This window comes from Chiloscyllium plagiosum, chromosome 4 (assembly GCF_004010195.1).
Source record: "Chiloscyllium plagiosum isolate BGI_BamShark_2017 chromosome 4, ASM401019v2, whole genome shotgun sequence".
In the NCBI taxonomy this organism is placed as follows: Eukaryota; Metazoa; Chordata; class Chondrichthyes; order Orectolobiformes; family Hemiscylliidae; genus Chiloscyllium; species Chiloscyllium plagiosum.
In genome coordinates, this window is record NC_057713.1 from 54,015,063 (window position 1) to 54,031,074 (window position 16,012).

General features: G+C 39.7%; 1 protein-coding gene across 4 annotated transcripts in view; it reads right to left on the minus strand.

The window, feature by feature from the left end:
- Positions 1–16,012, minus strand: part of greb1l (GREB1 like retinoic acid receptor coactivator) — a 348,765-nt gene that overhangs the window by 113,878 nt on the left and 218,875 nt on the right. For 3 of the 4 annotated variants that reach the window (XM_043688240.1, XM_043688237.1, XM_043688238.1), the window contains 2 exons: positions 7,215–7,424; positions 1,036–1,212 (listed from right to left, as the gene is read on the minus strand). In XM_043688240.1, coding sequence (XP_043544175.1) covers positions 1,036–1,212; positions 7,215–7,424 — 387 coding nt within the window. The remainder of the gene's footprint in view (positions 1–1,035; positions 1,213–7,214; positions 7,425–16,012) is intronic. The other variant, XM_043688239.1, reaches the window with a different exon arrangement.

A 16,012-nucleotide genomic window follows, 5' to 3' on the forward strand; every position in this document is an offset into this window, starting at 1 on the left:
GCTACAAACAGGTTCTGGAGGCACAAGATCAGCTGATGTTGAGTGGCTCATTGATGAGCCAAACTAATATTCCGCCATCAGCAAGTGGCACTCACATACTGGTTCCTCTCTGCCCCAAACCTAATGAGGGCCAGGTTTCTTGAATCCCAGTATTCAAGGCAGTACTCCCACCCAATTCTGTCAGCCCACTTCATGCTTACTCCAAGCTCAGTTAAATTCTGTCTAAGAAGTTCCAATTGAGAATGATGTTGGTTCTCCAGTGTAACTTTAGTCTGCCTGGTCAGAACTTAATGTTCTTCCCTATGGCAAGTGTGTCCAAGGAAAGTATGCAACCCACACACAATGAACAAGACTCAATTCACCACATAATAATTCAAATATATGAAAATATAGAGCAGTATATCGAATCACCAGTAAAAAGGTATTGAACAGTGACTGACTTAATTGGAAAATAATTTTCTATTAATGACAAATTATGCCCTTCAGCTAAAATGTATTTAATTTGCTACAATGTGATCCATAATTGGAATATTCCCCAATTATGCAGTAGAGTACAATCAAGTATACTATGTGAAACACGTTCAACATTAAATCTGCGGTAATTCTACAATTTCTTCACCTGCATTCAAACAGTTCCATTATTATTTACTCAAATAGGTTGAATGCAACATAGGAGTGGGCATGATGATCATTAGCTTTCATAGAGAGCTCTCTGCATTGATAGATGTGCCAGCAGTGAAAGATTAGCAGAAAGTTTATCATCAAAAGTCCAAAACACCGACAGACATGCCCCTTTGATCATAAGAAATGGGGCAAGTCTCCTATTTGGAAATTTAAAGGACTACTTTAAATGAGAATTGGGTACCAGCCTAAATTTTTAAATCATTGGCCTCTCTCTGGCTGATTGTGGCATCATCCTGTTTGTAGATATTTATACAAATGCAAACACACATTCAGAAGAAATCTGCTGTATAACTGAAAAATGTGCTGTCACACTACCAAATAACTTGCTGTCAGAAATAAGGTTATACTCACCTAAAAGTGCATTCTTTCCATTGTCATCTGGCAGAAAGCGTTTATCTACTGCGCAGATCAGAATGTGCTCAGGGAGATTTGGAGACTTGGCTCCTACCAGCACAAACCCTGGTGGAATGTCAATTTGTTCAGTAGAGAGTGATACTAGACGCAGGTCTTTGCCAGCTTGGCAGAAACCTAAATCAAAGAAAAAACAATATTAATTGATAAACGATGTGACTCATTTGAACAATGTTTCAAAACAAATCAACAAATATATTTTAAAAGGTTCCTTAGGAAATGAAAAAGACGACTTTGCTTTGAAATAGCTTTAAGTGTTAGTGTTAATATATTTGTGTGCTTATCGGGTTAACAATAATGTAATGGCTATTAATCCAGAGGCCCAGCATAATGCTCAGGGCAGAAGTTTCAAATCCCACCAAGGCCACTGTGAAATTTCAATTCAGTTAATAAAATTTGGAATATAAAATAAATCTCAGTAATAGTTACCATGGAATTACTATCAAATGTTGGAAACCCAGCTGGTTCATCAAATGAATCTGCCATCCTTATGTGACCTGTTCTACATATGATGTTATACTCCAAACAATAACTTCATTGAAACAGAATTCAAGTTCATAATTATATGAGATAGCTTTATTTTAATTAGCCAGGCACCATTAAATTCTCTCCCCATATTTATACAATTAAACTAAACACAAATAATTCTTCAGTCACATGTCCATCTTCAGTTCTCTCATTCTATTAGGTCTTAAGCATATTCACAACATATTAGATGAAAGCAGATCCCCTCTTCTTAGATAAATCAATCAATAATAAAACAAAGGTAAAGTTGTCATAGTTTTACTGGACCATAACATAGCACATTCATCACAGATAAATGACTGGTGGTGGTTTAACCTGAGGGTCACCATTCCTCAGGTAAGGGGAGAGGGTGGGAGGCAGGGTCCTTCATGGCAATCTCATCGTGTGCAGAAACTGAGCCCACCCTGTTGGCATCAGTCTGAGTTGCACACCAGCCAACCAGTCAAGTAAGCTAATCAAAAAACACACAGAATGATAATAGATTATATTCTTCACACATTAAAAGTTGTGAATGTCCTTTCTTTCAAAACATCCAACAGTTTTAAACCTTGTGATTTCTTGACATATCTTGGAAATGCTGTCAAGAGGACATTGGTGGTGGTCTATGACCTTATTTAAAGAATTCTTAATCTCCCAAACTTCCGTCCTGGAAGACAGCTGCTCTGTTGAAGTACATAATTTCTTCCTTGTAGTATGCTCGATTTCTGGATCAGGCAGTCACTTTCTAACGGGAAGGGATAGTCTCTCTTTTTACAGTATCCTGGACGCTTAAATCACATAATGCCTTCTTCTTAACTCTGTCCTGAATCTGTGGACACTGGTTTAGCTCATATGGAGTCATATTTAGCTTAACTCCCTTAAGGTGCTTTTAAAGTTGGACATTTTTAGCCCATTGTCTGACTGGTGAGAAAGATTGCTGAAGTCTCAGATATCACTGGCATTGACCGTTCTGTTTTAGAAGACACAGGATTAAACATTTCAACCAGTCCTGCGAAGTCTGTGACTTCCTCCATGTTGACAGTATTAAATATGTTAGGTGCTTGGTTGTTTTTTCCTAAACAAAGCAGCTGATTATAGAACATAGAACATTACAGCACAGAACAAGCCCTTCAGCCCACAATGTTGTGCCGACCACTGATCCTCATGAATGCACCCTAAAATTTCTGTGACCATATCCATGTCCAGGAGTCTCTTAAATGTCCCCAATCACCCTGCCTCCACAACTGCTGCTGGCAACGCATTCCATGCTCTCACAACTCTCTGTGTAAAGAACCTGCCTCTGACATCCCCTCTATACTTTCCTCCAACCAGCTTAAAACTATGACCCCTCGTGTTAATCATTTCTGCCCTGGTTATGGAGTGGAACTTTTGAGTATTTCTCACCTTTAATGTGGGAGTAAGGCTTTGTAGTTTATCCAGTCTTTTTTTTCTTGTTTTTCTTACAAAACATCATGTTGGATATAAAATTGATACAAACATGAAAAAAAAGATAAAAAAATCTTCTTGGCCTTTGGCTGATTTTCCTAAACTTATTTCCTTTTTCCTCAGGAATCTCTAACTTCACTTGCTGAAGCTTTCAGTTCTTGCTTTCATTTCCTCCTTTGCTAAGACTCTTTATCTACAATAAGAATCAGGTGTATGACAAATAGTGCAGTTCTCCAATATTCCCTCTCATTGAGTCATGGGACAGGAAGATTCAGTCACACTCGTATGTAGGTCAAAAACAGCAAAGATCACCCAAATTTTAACAAAATAATCTGAGGTGCTGAATCAAAATCACACGGTGTGGACTTGTTGGGCCGAAGGGCCTGTTTCCACACTGTAATGTAATCTAAATCTAATCTAAATAGGGTATTCTGATGATTGCACATTAAAAGTAGCAATTCTTAAACATTGGTTGAATCCTAACTTAAGTCCTTTATTACATATATTCAACGGTTATGATGAAAAAGCCCTTTTAGAGTTGTTCCAAGGTTAACTTTGCATGGTTTCCAAATATACATATTCAAACACACGTATTACAATGATGTGTTTAGACAAGTTTAACACCATCATGTTGGTACAACTGCCAGCAAAATTATAGTAGGAACATTAAGGCCATCAGCATGGCTCATGTTAATTGCAAGTTTTGCCGATAAATTTGAACAAAGTTATATGATTCAACAGTTCTCAACCAGGCTGGGCACCGCAAAGTTAATTTGAGTTTCTGACATTCATTCAGTTTAGCAATGGTAGATTTTTCAAAAATGTCTCTATTTTCTCTCATGGTTCACACTCCTTTGTTTCTCTTTTCAGCTTCACAATTTTAAACTTTTTCTTCTCCTAAAATTCATTTCATTTTCTCCTTTACTTCTATGTTCCTTTATTTTAAAATTTGTTATTTTAAAATTTTCCATGATCCTCTTTCTCTCGTCTTCACTTTTGCTTTCCACCATCTTTATTTAGGTCTTTGTTTCATCTTCATTATGGTTTCTTTTTTCTGACTAACACTGGACTCTTTCCCTCTCTCCAACTTCTTCGCATCCATTGTACGTTTCTTCTTAGAGTTATAAAGTCATAGAGCTGTACAGCATGGAAACAACCCCTTTTGTCCAACACGTCCATGCTGACCAGATATCCCAAATTAATCTAGTCCTATTTGCCAGCATTTGGCACATATCACTCTAAACCAATTCTATTCATGTACCCATCTAGGTGCCTTTTAAATGTTGTAATTGTACCAGCCTCCACCACTTTCTCTGGCAGCTCATTCCATACACGCACCACTCTTTGCTTGAAAACGTTGCCCCTTAGGTCCCTTTTAAATTTTTCCCCCCTCACCCTAAATCTATGCCTGCTAGTTTTGGATACCCCTACACTTGGGAAAAGACCTTGGCTATTCACCCTATCCATGCCCCTCATGATTTTGTAAACCTTTACAAGGTCACCCCTGAGCATCCTACGCCCCAAGGAAAATAGCCCCAGCTTATTCAGCCTGCCCCTATAGCTCAAATCCTCCAACCCTGGCAACATCCTTATAAATCTTTCTGAACCCTTTCAAGTTTCACAACATCCTTCCTATAGCAGGGAGACCAGAATTGAATGCAGTATTTCAGAAGTGGCCTAACCAAGTCCTGTACAGCTGCAACATGACCTCTTAAATCTTATACTCAATGCACTGGCCAATAAAGGCAAGCGTACAAACGCTTTCTTCATTATCCTGTGTACCCGCCACTCCACTTTCAAGGAACTAAGAACTTGCAGTCCAAGGTTCCATTGTTCAGCAACACTACCCAGGACCTCACAATTAAGTGTATAAGTCCTGCCATGATTTGCCTTTCCAAAATGCAGCACCTCACACTCATCTAAATTAAACTTCATCTGCCACTCCTCAGCCCATTGGCCCACCTGATCAAGATCCTGTTGAACTCTGAGGTAACCTTCTTTGCTGTTCACTTCACCTCCAATTTTGGTGTCATCTGCAAACTTATTAACCATATCTCCTATGTTCAAATCTAAATCATTTACGTAAAAGACGAAAAACAGTGGACACAGCATCAATCCTTATGGCACACTGCTGGTCACAATCCTCCAATGTGAAAAGCAACTCTTAACCACGATCCTCTATCTTCTACCTTCAAGCCAGTTCTATATCCATATGGCTATTTCTCCTTGTATTCCATGTGATCTAACCTTGCTAACCAGTCCACCATGAGGAACCTTGTCAAATGCCTTATTGAAGCCCATCACTCTGCCTTCATCAAACCTCTTCATCACTTCTTCAAAAAACTCAATCAAGTTTGTGAGACACTATTTCCCACACACAAAGTTATGTTGACTATCTCTAATCAGTCCCTGCCTTTCCAAATGCATGTACCTCAGAATTTCCTCCAACAATTTGCTCACCACTGATGTCAGGCTCACCTGTCTGTAGTTTCCTAGCTTTTCCTTACCACCTTTCTTAAATAGTGGCACCACATTAGCCATCTTCCAGTCTTCCAGCATCTCACCTGTGGCTACTGAGGATACAAATATCTCAGTAAGAGCCCATCTTCCTACAAAGTTCTAGGGTACAGCTGATCAGGTCCTAAGGATTTATCCACATGTATGCATTTTAAGGCGTCCAGCGTCTCATCCTTTGTAATATGGACACTTTTCAAGACGTCCTTATTTATTTCACCCAGTTCTCTAGCTTCCATATCCTTCTCCACAGTAAACACAAAAGCAACATACTCGTTTATTATCACCCCCGCACCCCCCACCCCCCACCATCTCCTGTGATTCTTCTTTTGTATTTTTAAGTTTTCTTTCACTGTATTTTCCACAATATTGAGGTTATTTAGGAATTACCATGGGAAAAATGAAGTTGCGCATCGGGTCTTTGAGTGCGAAAGCTTTTATTTACTTAAAGGATTGGAATAGTTGAAGAAAGCAGGAGTAATGCAAATATCAAAACAAAATTATAGCATAAAGGAGAGTGACTTTAAAAAAATCAGCAGAAGGAGCATTTGAACAAGATGCCAAGAATAGATTCTCAAATTCACGGGTGGATCAAGAAAGGATGTGAAATAGACTATCAGAGAAAAAATTGAGGGACTATGATTATCAATATATAACTGGCAATTAACACTAAATTCTAAGTGCATTCAAGCTGTTTTGAAATATTTTCACAAGCAGAAGCAGATCACTTTTGAGTTGGCAGGCTGTAACTAATGGGGTATGGTAAGAATCTGTGCTTGAGGCTCAGCTATTTATAATCTTTGTCAAGGTGTTGGAATGGAGCGTAATGTATCCAAATTTGAGTAAGTGAAAAAGTAAGAATAGTGGGACATAAAAAAGCTGCAAATAGATACAGGGATGTTGGAGGGTGAGAAAAGTCACTGGAGCTACAAATCTGATTTGGAACGATTCCCATCTCACCAAGCACACAAATCTTCAGGGGCAATGGTGGGAGTACACACAAATAGCACACATTTTTTAAAGCACTACTGGTAAATAGGTTTGCCCATCACAAAACTTTGTTGTGAGTTCAGATGAATATATGAGTAAATAGGTCTAAATGGGAAGGGTGGGTAGTGCAAGTGTGCAATAGTCTATTGGGTAGGATGTCAGGTTGCGAGGTGGGTCGTGATGTGATATAGTATCGGGGGCACAGAGTGTAATGGAATGTATAGGACAAACAGAGAAGTGATAAGGAGGAAGATGGCCTGGTCAAGAGAAGAATTGGCTTATGAGCTTGGGTTGGGTCAGGTTGGGTGCGAGATTGAAGGGGGTTGATGAATCAACCAAGAGATTGGGGTTTACGGGGTGATAGAGGATTGAGATATGGTTGGATGGTTGAAAAGGTCAGTGGGTTTGGGGGTGGGCCAGTGAGGACTAAGTGTGGTCAGCTGATAGGTACCAAAATGTGACATATAGATTTGATCTGATTTGCACCAATAATACTGTGCACAACACATCAGTTCAAACCACATTCAGAGCTCATTCATATCATTGTTTCATGCTAGAAGAATGATTGTGTACTGATGGAGCCTTTGTAAACTCACGAACAAATTCACAATCGGCACTCCTATTCATATTGGTACTTAAATTCTAGAAGACAAAGTGATACTCACCATCTGTTGTGCAGGATCCTTCTGGGACATGTTTCTGCATGTATGTAATAGGTGGGCTGTTTGACTCAGACATTTCCTCTTCTTCTTCCTCTTCTTCATTGTCCATTCCATTACCAACTTGTATGGCTGGGAATCCAGAAGAGCTGCTCTGTGCATAGCGATGAACTTCAATATCTTTATCAAGGTCCTCTATTTTTGGTTTAACATCTGCTTCATAAAAAAACAATTTCAGGCACTATTTACAATTGGCTCAAATCTATATCATTTACTCAGAGTCCCAGGGAGATTGCCAGTACACTCATCAATTTCTGAAGCATTAAAAACCCATCTCCATTTACCAGGTCAATCCCTTCCATTCTCCGAAACAACTGGGGAGGCTTACAATTGCCTGGAGCCAAAGACAGAGCTTCTCCCATGATTAAGTGGGCCAGGCTCCATTCTACCACCAGAATGGGCTGAAATAAGTTTAGTTACAGATTATTTATCTTAGCTAACCCACTTAAAAGCAGAAATGAGCATTTTTGTACTGAATTGGAATCATATTTGCACATTCTTCCCATGTCTGCGTGGATTTTCTCCGGGTGCTCCAGTTTCCTCTCAGAATCCAAACATGTGCAGGTTAGGTGAATTGGCCATGCTGAATTGCCCATTGTGTTCAGGGATGTATAGGCTAGGTGCATTAATCAGGGGAAATGTAGAATAATAGGATAGGGCAATGGGTCTGGGTGTGATACTCTTTGGAGGTTGGAATAGTTGGGCCAAATGGCCTATTTGCACACTGTAGGGATTTTATGATTATATGATATTTCAGACGATTTACTTCACGCTTATCTGGGTTAAATTCCCTCTGCCACTGATGTAACCATCTGACCAATCCATCTATTTCATCTTGTGACCGAAGACGTTCTTCCTCACTGTCAACCAGACAGCCAATCTTCATGTCATTTATAAACTCAGTTAACACTGCCTCCCTCTCACGTTTTCTTCATTATCATTAATATATATATAATTATATATTTGAAATGTATGTAGATATGAACAACAAGGAACCCAATACTAATTCTTGTGGTATGTCACTGGACATCAATCTTCAGTCACACAACAGCCTGTTACCACCACTAAGTCAATTTAGATACAAATTGCCAAGTTACTCTAAATGCCACAAGCTTTTACACTCTGTATCAGTCTCCTTTTTGTCAAAGACTTTGTTGAAATCACCATAAACTGCACTATCCTCACCTACAACCCAAGTCCCCTCCTCAACAATGCAATTAAATTTCTCTGACAAAGCTATGCTGAATATTTCTGATCAAACCTTGTCTCTCATGGGGAGATTGATTCTCCCCACAGAATTTTTCCAGTAGTTTCCCTACCATTGATGGGAGACTCATTGATCTATAATCCCTGGTCGGTTCATCTTTGCCACCCTTCTTGGAAAGTGGAACCACGATAGCTGTCCATCAGTCCTCTGGCACCTCCACTGTAGTCAGAGACGAGTTAAAACTTTGTGTCAGAGCTCAAATTAGGAATAGATTTTCTTTAACCTCTGTCATGCTTTTAAACATTCGCAGCAAATTTTCTTGTGACTTCCTTTTCAAGGAAAGCAATCCCAATTTCTCGAACCATTCCTCAAAACTGGTGTCTAATTCCTGGTATTACTTTTATAAACCTCTTCAGCACTCTCTAATGCATTCACATCCTTCCTTTGGTGTAGCACCCAGAACATTCAGCTGAGATCTAATCAGTACCTTACAGAAGTTGACCAAAACTTCCCTGGTCTTAAAATCATTGCTCAAAAATATGAAGTATAGAATATTTATACTTTACTAGAGGCTTGTTCTGCCACCATTCATGGCTATCTAGATATATACCCAGGTCACTGTGCTCCAGGACATCGTTTAGAGTAGTATGCTTCATTTTATACCATCTCTCCAGGTTCTTTGGACCAGAGTGCATCACCTCAATTCTCTGCACTGAACCTCATCCACCACGTGTCAACGTCCTTTTGAAGTTCTAACTGGCTTCCTCACATTTATAAACTCATTTATAAACTCATTCACAAGTCTTTTAAATTTGTCTTGTTCATAAACCTTGAAATTATCCCCTGCACACCAAGATCTAGATCATTTTACATCAGCAAGGATCTCCATACAAACCCCTGGGGAACACGACTTCAATTTTCTTCCAGACTGCAAAATATCCATTAACCATTATGTTGTATTTCCTATTGCACAATTTTGTATTAGTGTTGCTACTGTCCCTTTTATTCCCTGATCTATAACTTTCATTGCAAGTCAGGTGTGTGGCCCTGTGTCATCAACTTTTGGAAGTCTATGTACACCACATACCCCCTAGTGATCCTTTCTGCTACCAATCCATGATTAATGATTGGTAATCATTAATATGGTAATCATTGTTACTGAAACACATAAGGGGCTTAATAATTCTTAAGGGGCTTGACAGGTTTAATGCTGAGAGGATGTTTCCCTCCTTGGGAGAGCCTAGGTGCAAAGGGCATTGTCTCAGAATAACGGAATGCCCATTTAAGATCTAGATGAAGGGGAATTTCTTCTCTCAGAGGGTTGAGTGTCTTTGGAACTCTTTGTCACAGGAAGCTGTGGGGGCAGAGTCATTGTGTATACTTAAGGCAGAGATAGACATGTTCTTGATCTGTACGGGAATCAAGGGTTATGAGGAAAACTCATGAAAGTGGACATGAGAATGTTGGATCAGCCTTTATCCTACTGAATTGCACAGCAGGCTTGAGGGGCTAAATAGCCTACTCCTGTTCCTATTTCTTATGGTTATTCGAAGATTCTCCCAAAAAAGAATCCACAACTTCTAATTTTCCAAAGTACATTTTAATTTATTTACTCTGCATTTATATTCTTTTTACCTTTGTTAGAAAAATATAAGATTGTGGGATTGGGGAGAAGAGAAAGTATATGTTTAGTCATGATACACCAGGGATTTGGTGGACTATCTGATCCCATACTGCCTATCAATTTGCAAATACAGGTAGTGGTAATAGTCACTTCATGTATGTGTGAAATGGAGGTAACCTGGAGAGATCCAACAAGTCTAGCTGCAACATGATGCACATTATATCCACTCGCACAGAAGTGTGGTAATTGCAGCAATCCAGGCATTCAAAGGAATAAGGCACCACTGGGAAGATCTAAAGGTTTCTGTAAGGTATAGGGTTAAAATTGTGCAGAATAAGGGAACAGGTGTTGCTTCTACAAAAGTTTACATTATAAAATTAGGCTGCACATGCCAATGCTAAACAGTGAGAAGCGAAAACAGGTAGAATTATCTATGACTAATAGGGCAGAGCAACCGTGTAGCAGGATGTACCAGGCATAGGAAAATAGAAGAAGCGAAAACAGGTAGAATTATCTATGGCTAATAGGGCAGAGCGACCGTGTAGCGGGCTGTACCAGTACCAGGAGATTAATGTACCAGTCGCAGGAGGGATGTGGCCAACAGATGGAATTTAGTTTGGCAGGATGATCGCACGAAGACAGCAAACTATGCCAGGATAGTCACATATAAGGGATGAGATAAATAAGAGTAAGGGGCGACAGGCTTAGAGTAATGGGAGAAGTAAACAGAGGCGGAGAGAAGCTAGACAAAGGTGGAGTGAAACTAGAGCTTGTGATAGACTATGCGCTACAGCAAAAGTAACCAATGGGGTGAAAGGAGAGGACTGAGAGATGTAGCTGAACAGCATAAATCAGAATGTAACCCTCAGATCAGGGTGCTTACTCGTTAGGCACCCGTTCTTGCAAGTACATATCAATAAAATTCGCTGCTTCAGAATTTGACTCGGACTGAAATTTATTAATATGTGAGTTTTGTTTCTCACAATTTCCAAATGTGTTTCCATAAAGTTGTTTCTGCACACCCCTTGCATAAATCTTTATCAGTAGCATAGCTAAGGACTTTCATGGCTAAATCAAAGTATTTATGATTATTTTCAAGCAAACTAATAGCTCAAATTATCCTGTGCTCAACATCATGGGAAAATGCGTCTGGGTGGGTTATTCTTTGGAGGGTCGGTGTGGACTTGTTGGGCCAAAGGGCCTGTTTCCACACTGTAGATAATCAAATCTAATCTAATCAAATCACTGAGTTTCAAAGAACGGTACTTACACAGAAAGGAAATCCAGAATATTGAACAAAACGCAGTATATTTCCAAAGGTATGGTTTGTAAATTAGAAAGACAACTTGTGATTTGCCTAAGTAAAAGTTGCAAGTGTGGAAGGTGCTGTCAAAGGAGACTTGGCAAATAGTTACATTGCATATCATTTCACATAATGCAGCTACAGTGCCGTGATGGAGGGAATGCAAGTTTAAGGTGCTGGTTGAACGACTGATCAAACAACCTGCTTTTCCCCGAATGGCACTGAACTTGAGTGTTGGTTAAGCAATGTTTATCCAGACAATTGCACAGTATTCCATCACATTCCTGATACGCCTTGTAGATGGTGGAGGGGCGTAGAGGAGCCAGGAGGTGAGTTACTTATCCAGTCTGCCCATTCTCTTACTTGCTCTTGTTGCAACAATATTTATAAGGTTGATACAGTTAGGTTTCTGATCAAGGATGACTCAAGAATGAGGATAGTGGGAAATATGACATTGGTGATATAATTCATTGTTAATGGGAGTCATTTAGACCTTCTATGCAAATTGTCAATGCCTGGCACAAATGTTATTTGTTACTGATCAGCACAACACTGAACATCGTTCAGTTCTTGCTGCATATAGACACAATCCTCTTTCATCTGTAGACTCTCTGATTCTATGTACTATTCCACTATATACTTATTATCCTCTTCCTCAAAGAATTAGAATAATTAGATTCCAAGAGGCAAATTAACTCCTTCATAAAATGAAGTTATCTTTTGAAAACCCATGCAATTGTAACAATCTTAGTTTAAAAGAGTTAGTTATTTTATGGTTTAACATGTCGACATTTATTAGTGAACAAAAGTCTTCAACATGCTTTCCATCCTGAGACACCATTCTGATTCTATCACTGTCACCTCTGCATTGCCAAGAACATGACAGAAGGTAAGCAAAATCCTTGGAAGGAGGTGGTTTCGGTCTTCATATTTACAGATGGTGGACAGGTTCAGGGTTGCAGCAGTCACAATTGAAATTACTCAAGATAAATCTGATATTATAAGGCAGTGTTGTAAGGTAATGCTTCCCGATGTTATTGTCCTTAACATACCACCTCACTCGGGAAGTTCCAAGTTATGGTGATGGCTTCGCTGCAAAACTTTAAAGTGTTTCAATGGTTACTTCAATTTGTCAGAAGCGAAATATTTTTGGAAATATTAATGCAAATATACAGCATCATCCCTTCCATGTACATCTGCAAAGAGATGGCATTTATTTAAGCCAATCAAATTGCAATCATGGGATTCAGATATACTGCTTAAACATACCCAGGATTTGATTCATGCTATGTATAAGCAAGACAATTCACATGCGATTTTTACTCTCAATAAAGTACGAACCATCTGCAGAGATGTCAATTCAAAACATTGTTTTGCCATTTTCCCTCACACTTCCATTGTTCAACCTGCATAAACTCAATGGACAACAAACATGACTGTAGCACCTAGGTTTATGTCACTAAGGGTGCCATTTTGTTTCAAAAACATGTAATAGTGATTCTACAGATCCATGTGAATTTTTCCTCAACCTTCTACCTCCTTCATCTAATCCAGCCATAATGCATCCTCAAAGAATATTTCAGATCCCCAGGATCAAAGCTAAAGATCAGTGTATGAACCTGAATGCGCTGCTGCTGCTGAATATATGCATGAATAATTGAGAGGGCTCTTGTGGTGCAGTGATAGTGCCCTAACTCTGAGCCAGGGTTCAAATCTCACCTGCTAAAGAAATGTAATAACATTTCTAAACAAGTTGATTAGAAAATATCTATAAAAATCTATAAAAGGTCTGAGTATCAAAATGCTGAGCTCTCTCTCTCTCTCTCTCTCTCGAGCCTCCTCATTTGAGAGCAGACTTTTGGGACTTAGTCATAGAGTCATAGAAAAGTACAGCACAGAAACAGACTCTTCGGTCCAACTCGTCCATGTCGACCAGATATCCCATCCCAATCTGGTCCCGTCTGCCAGTACCTGGCCCATGTCCCTCTAAACCCTTCCTATTCATATACTCATCTAGATGCCTTTTAAATGTTGCAATTGTACTAGCATCCACCACTTCTTCTGGCAGCTCATTCCATACACATACCACCCTCTGAGAAAAAAAGTTGCCTCTTAGGTCTCTTTTATATCTTTCCTCTCTCACCCTAAATCCATGCCCTCTAGTTCTGGATTCTCCCAACCCAGGGAAGAGACTTTGTCTATTTATCCTATCCATGCCCCTCATGATTTTATAAACCTCTATAAGGTCACCCCTTAGTCTCCGACGCTCCAGGGAAAAGAGCCCCAGCCTATTCACCCACTCACTATAGCTCAAATCCTCCAACACTGGCAACATCCTTCTAAATCTTTTCTGAACCCTTTCAAGTTTCACAACATCTTTCTGATAGGAAGGAGACCAGAATTGCACACAATATTCCAACAATGGCCTAACCAAAGTCCTGTACAGCCGCAACATGACCTCCCAACTCCTGTACTCAATAAATAAAAGCAAATTACTGCGGATGCTGGAATCTGAAACCAAAAGAGAAAATGCTGGAAAATCTGCAGGACTGGCAGCATCTGTGCATAGAGGCACTGTCATTATCATCTCTTTATTGCTACCTTTGCTTCTGGAGCTATGACTCACCTTCTCTCACCCTCGTATAAATACCACCCTATTTTTCCCCTTTTTTTAGCTTTGACAAAGGGTTAGTTAGACTCGAAACGTCAGCTCTTTTCTCTCCATACAGATGCTGCCACACCTGCTAAGATTTTCCAGCATTTTCTCTTTTGGTTCCTGTACTCAATACTCTGACCAATAAAGGAAAGCATACCAAATGTCTTCCTCACTATCCTATCTGCGACTCCACTTTCAAGGAGCTATGAACCTGCACTCCAAAGTCTCTTTGTTCAGCAACACTCCCTAGGACCTTACCATTAAGAGTATAAGTTCTGTTAAGATTTGCTTTCCCAAAATGCAGCACCTCGCATTTATCTGAATTAAACTCCATCTGCTACTTCTCAGCCCATTGGCCCATCTGGTCATGATCCTGTTTTATTCTGAGGTAACCTTCTTTGCTGTCCGCTACACCTCCAATTTTGGTGTCATCTGCAAACTTACTAACTGTTCCTCTTATGCTCACATCCAAATCATTTATGTAAATGACAAGAAGTAGAGGACCCAGCACGGGCCTCCAGTCTGAAAAACAACCCTTCACCACCACCCTCTCTCTTCTACGTTTGAGCCAGTTCTGTATCCAAATGGTGAGTTCTCCCTGTATTCTGTGAGATCTAACCTTGCAAGCCAATCTCCCATGGGGAACCTTGTCGAACCCCTTACTGAAGTGCATACATATCACATCTACAGCTCTGCCCTCATCAATCCTCTTTGTTACTTCTTCAAAAAACTCAATCAAGTTTGTGAGACTTTCCATGCACAAAGCCATGTTGACTATCTCTAATCAGTCCTTGCGTTTCCAAATACATGTACATCCTGTCCCTCAGGATTCCCTTCAACAACTTGCCCATCACTGATATCAGGCTCACTGGTCTATAGTTCTGGTCTAGACTTGGGGTTCAGATGCTTCATACCTTTGCTGCCTAATTACTGGTTCCAAATCTTTTACAGGATTATGATATAATTATTGGATCATAGTTGGAAAAGTCCAATTTGGGTCTATCCAATTGGATGAAAGTTCAAAACCAGCCCACATAGCCCATTACCTACATTCCTACAATTAATTTTCTCACCAAGTCCATCTTAGAATTACGGTTATTTTAAGTTTTGCTTTCCATTTCAAATATTCACCCGATTTATGAAATTCCTATTCATTTTTGATCTCCTGATTTTCATCCAATGTTCCCTTAGTATCTTTCTAAGGACTACGATAAATAGTTTCTCAGGTTTAAATGGTCAATAGCTTGAAGACGTTGCACATTATTTTCTGTTCCATTTATTATAAAACCCAGAATACAAGCAATTTTATCTATTCCTACTAAACACTGTATTTGCCTTCAGCAATGACCCCCAATCTTTTTATTGTTTTGTGTCCAGCTGATTAACTATTGAACCATCATTGTCATTCGTCAATTTGAGTGTAGATATTTTCTGATCAATCTGTTCACCTTTGGAACAGTTTGGACTTCAACCCAGGTCAATTTCAAAGGACTACATCAGAGACTGAGGAGTGGCAAATGGAGTTTAAGAAAAATGTGAGAAGTTGCATTTTGGTAGCGTAAATCAGGGCAGGACTTATACAGTTAATGGTAGGTTCCTGGGAGCACTGCTGAACAAAGAGACCTTGGAGTGCAGATTCATAGTTCCTTGAAGGTGGAGTCGCAGGTAGACAGGGTGCTGAAGAAGGCCTTTGGTATGCTTGCCTTCATTGGTCATTGCATTGAGTATGGGAGTTAGGATGTCATGTTGTAACTGTACAGGATATTAGCTAGGCCACTTTTGGAATACTGTGTTCAATTCTGGTTTCTCTGCTATAGGAAAGATGCTGCTAAACTTGAAAGTGTACAAAAGATTTATAAGGATGTTACCAAGGTTGCGGGGATTGACCTATCAGGAGAGGCTGAATAGGCTGGGGCTATTTTCCTTGGAGCGTCAGAGTCTGAGGGGTGACCTT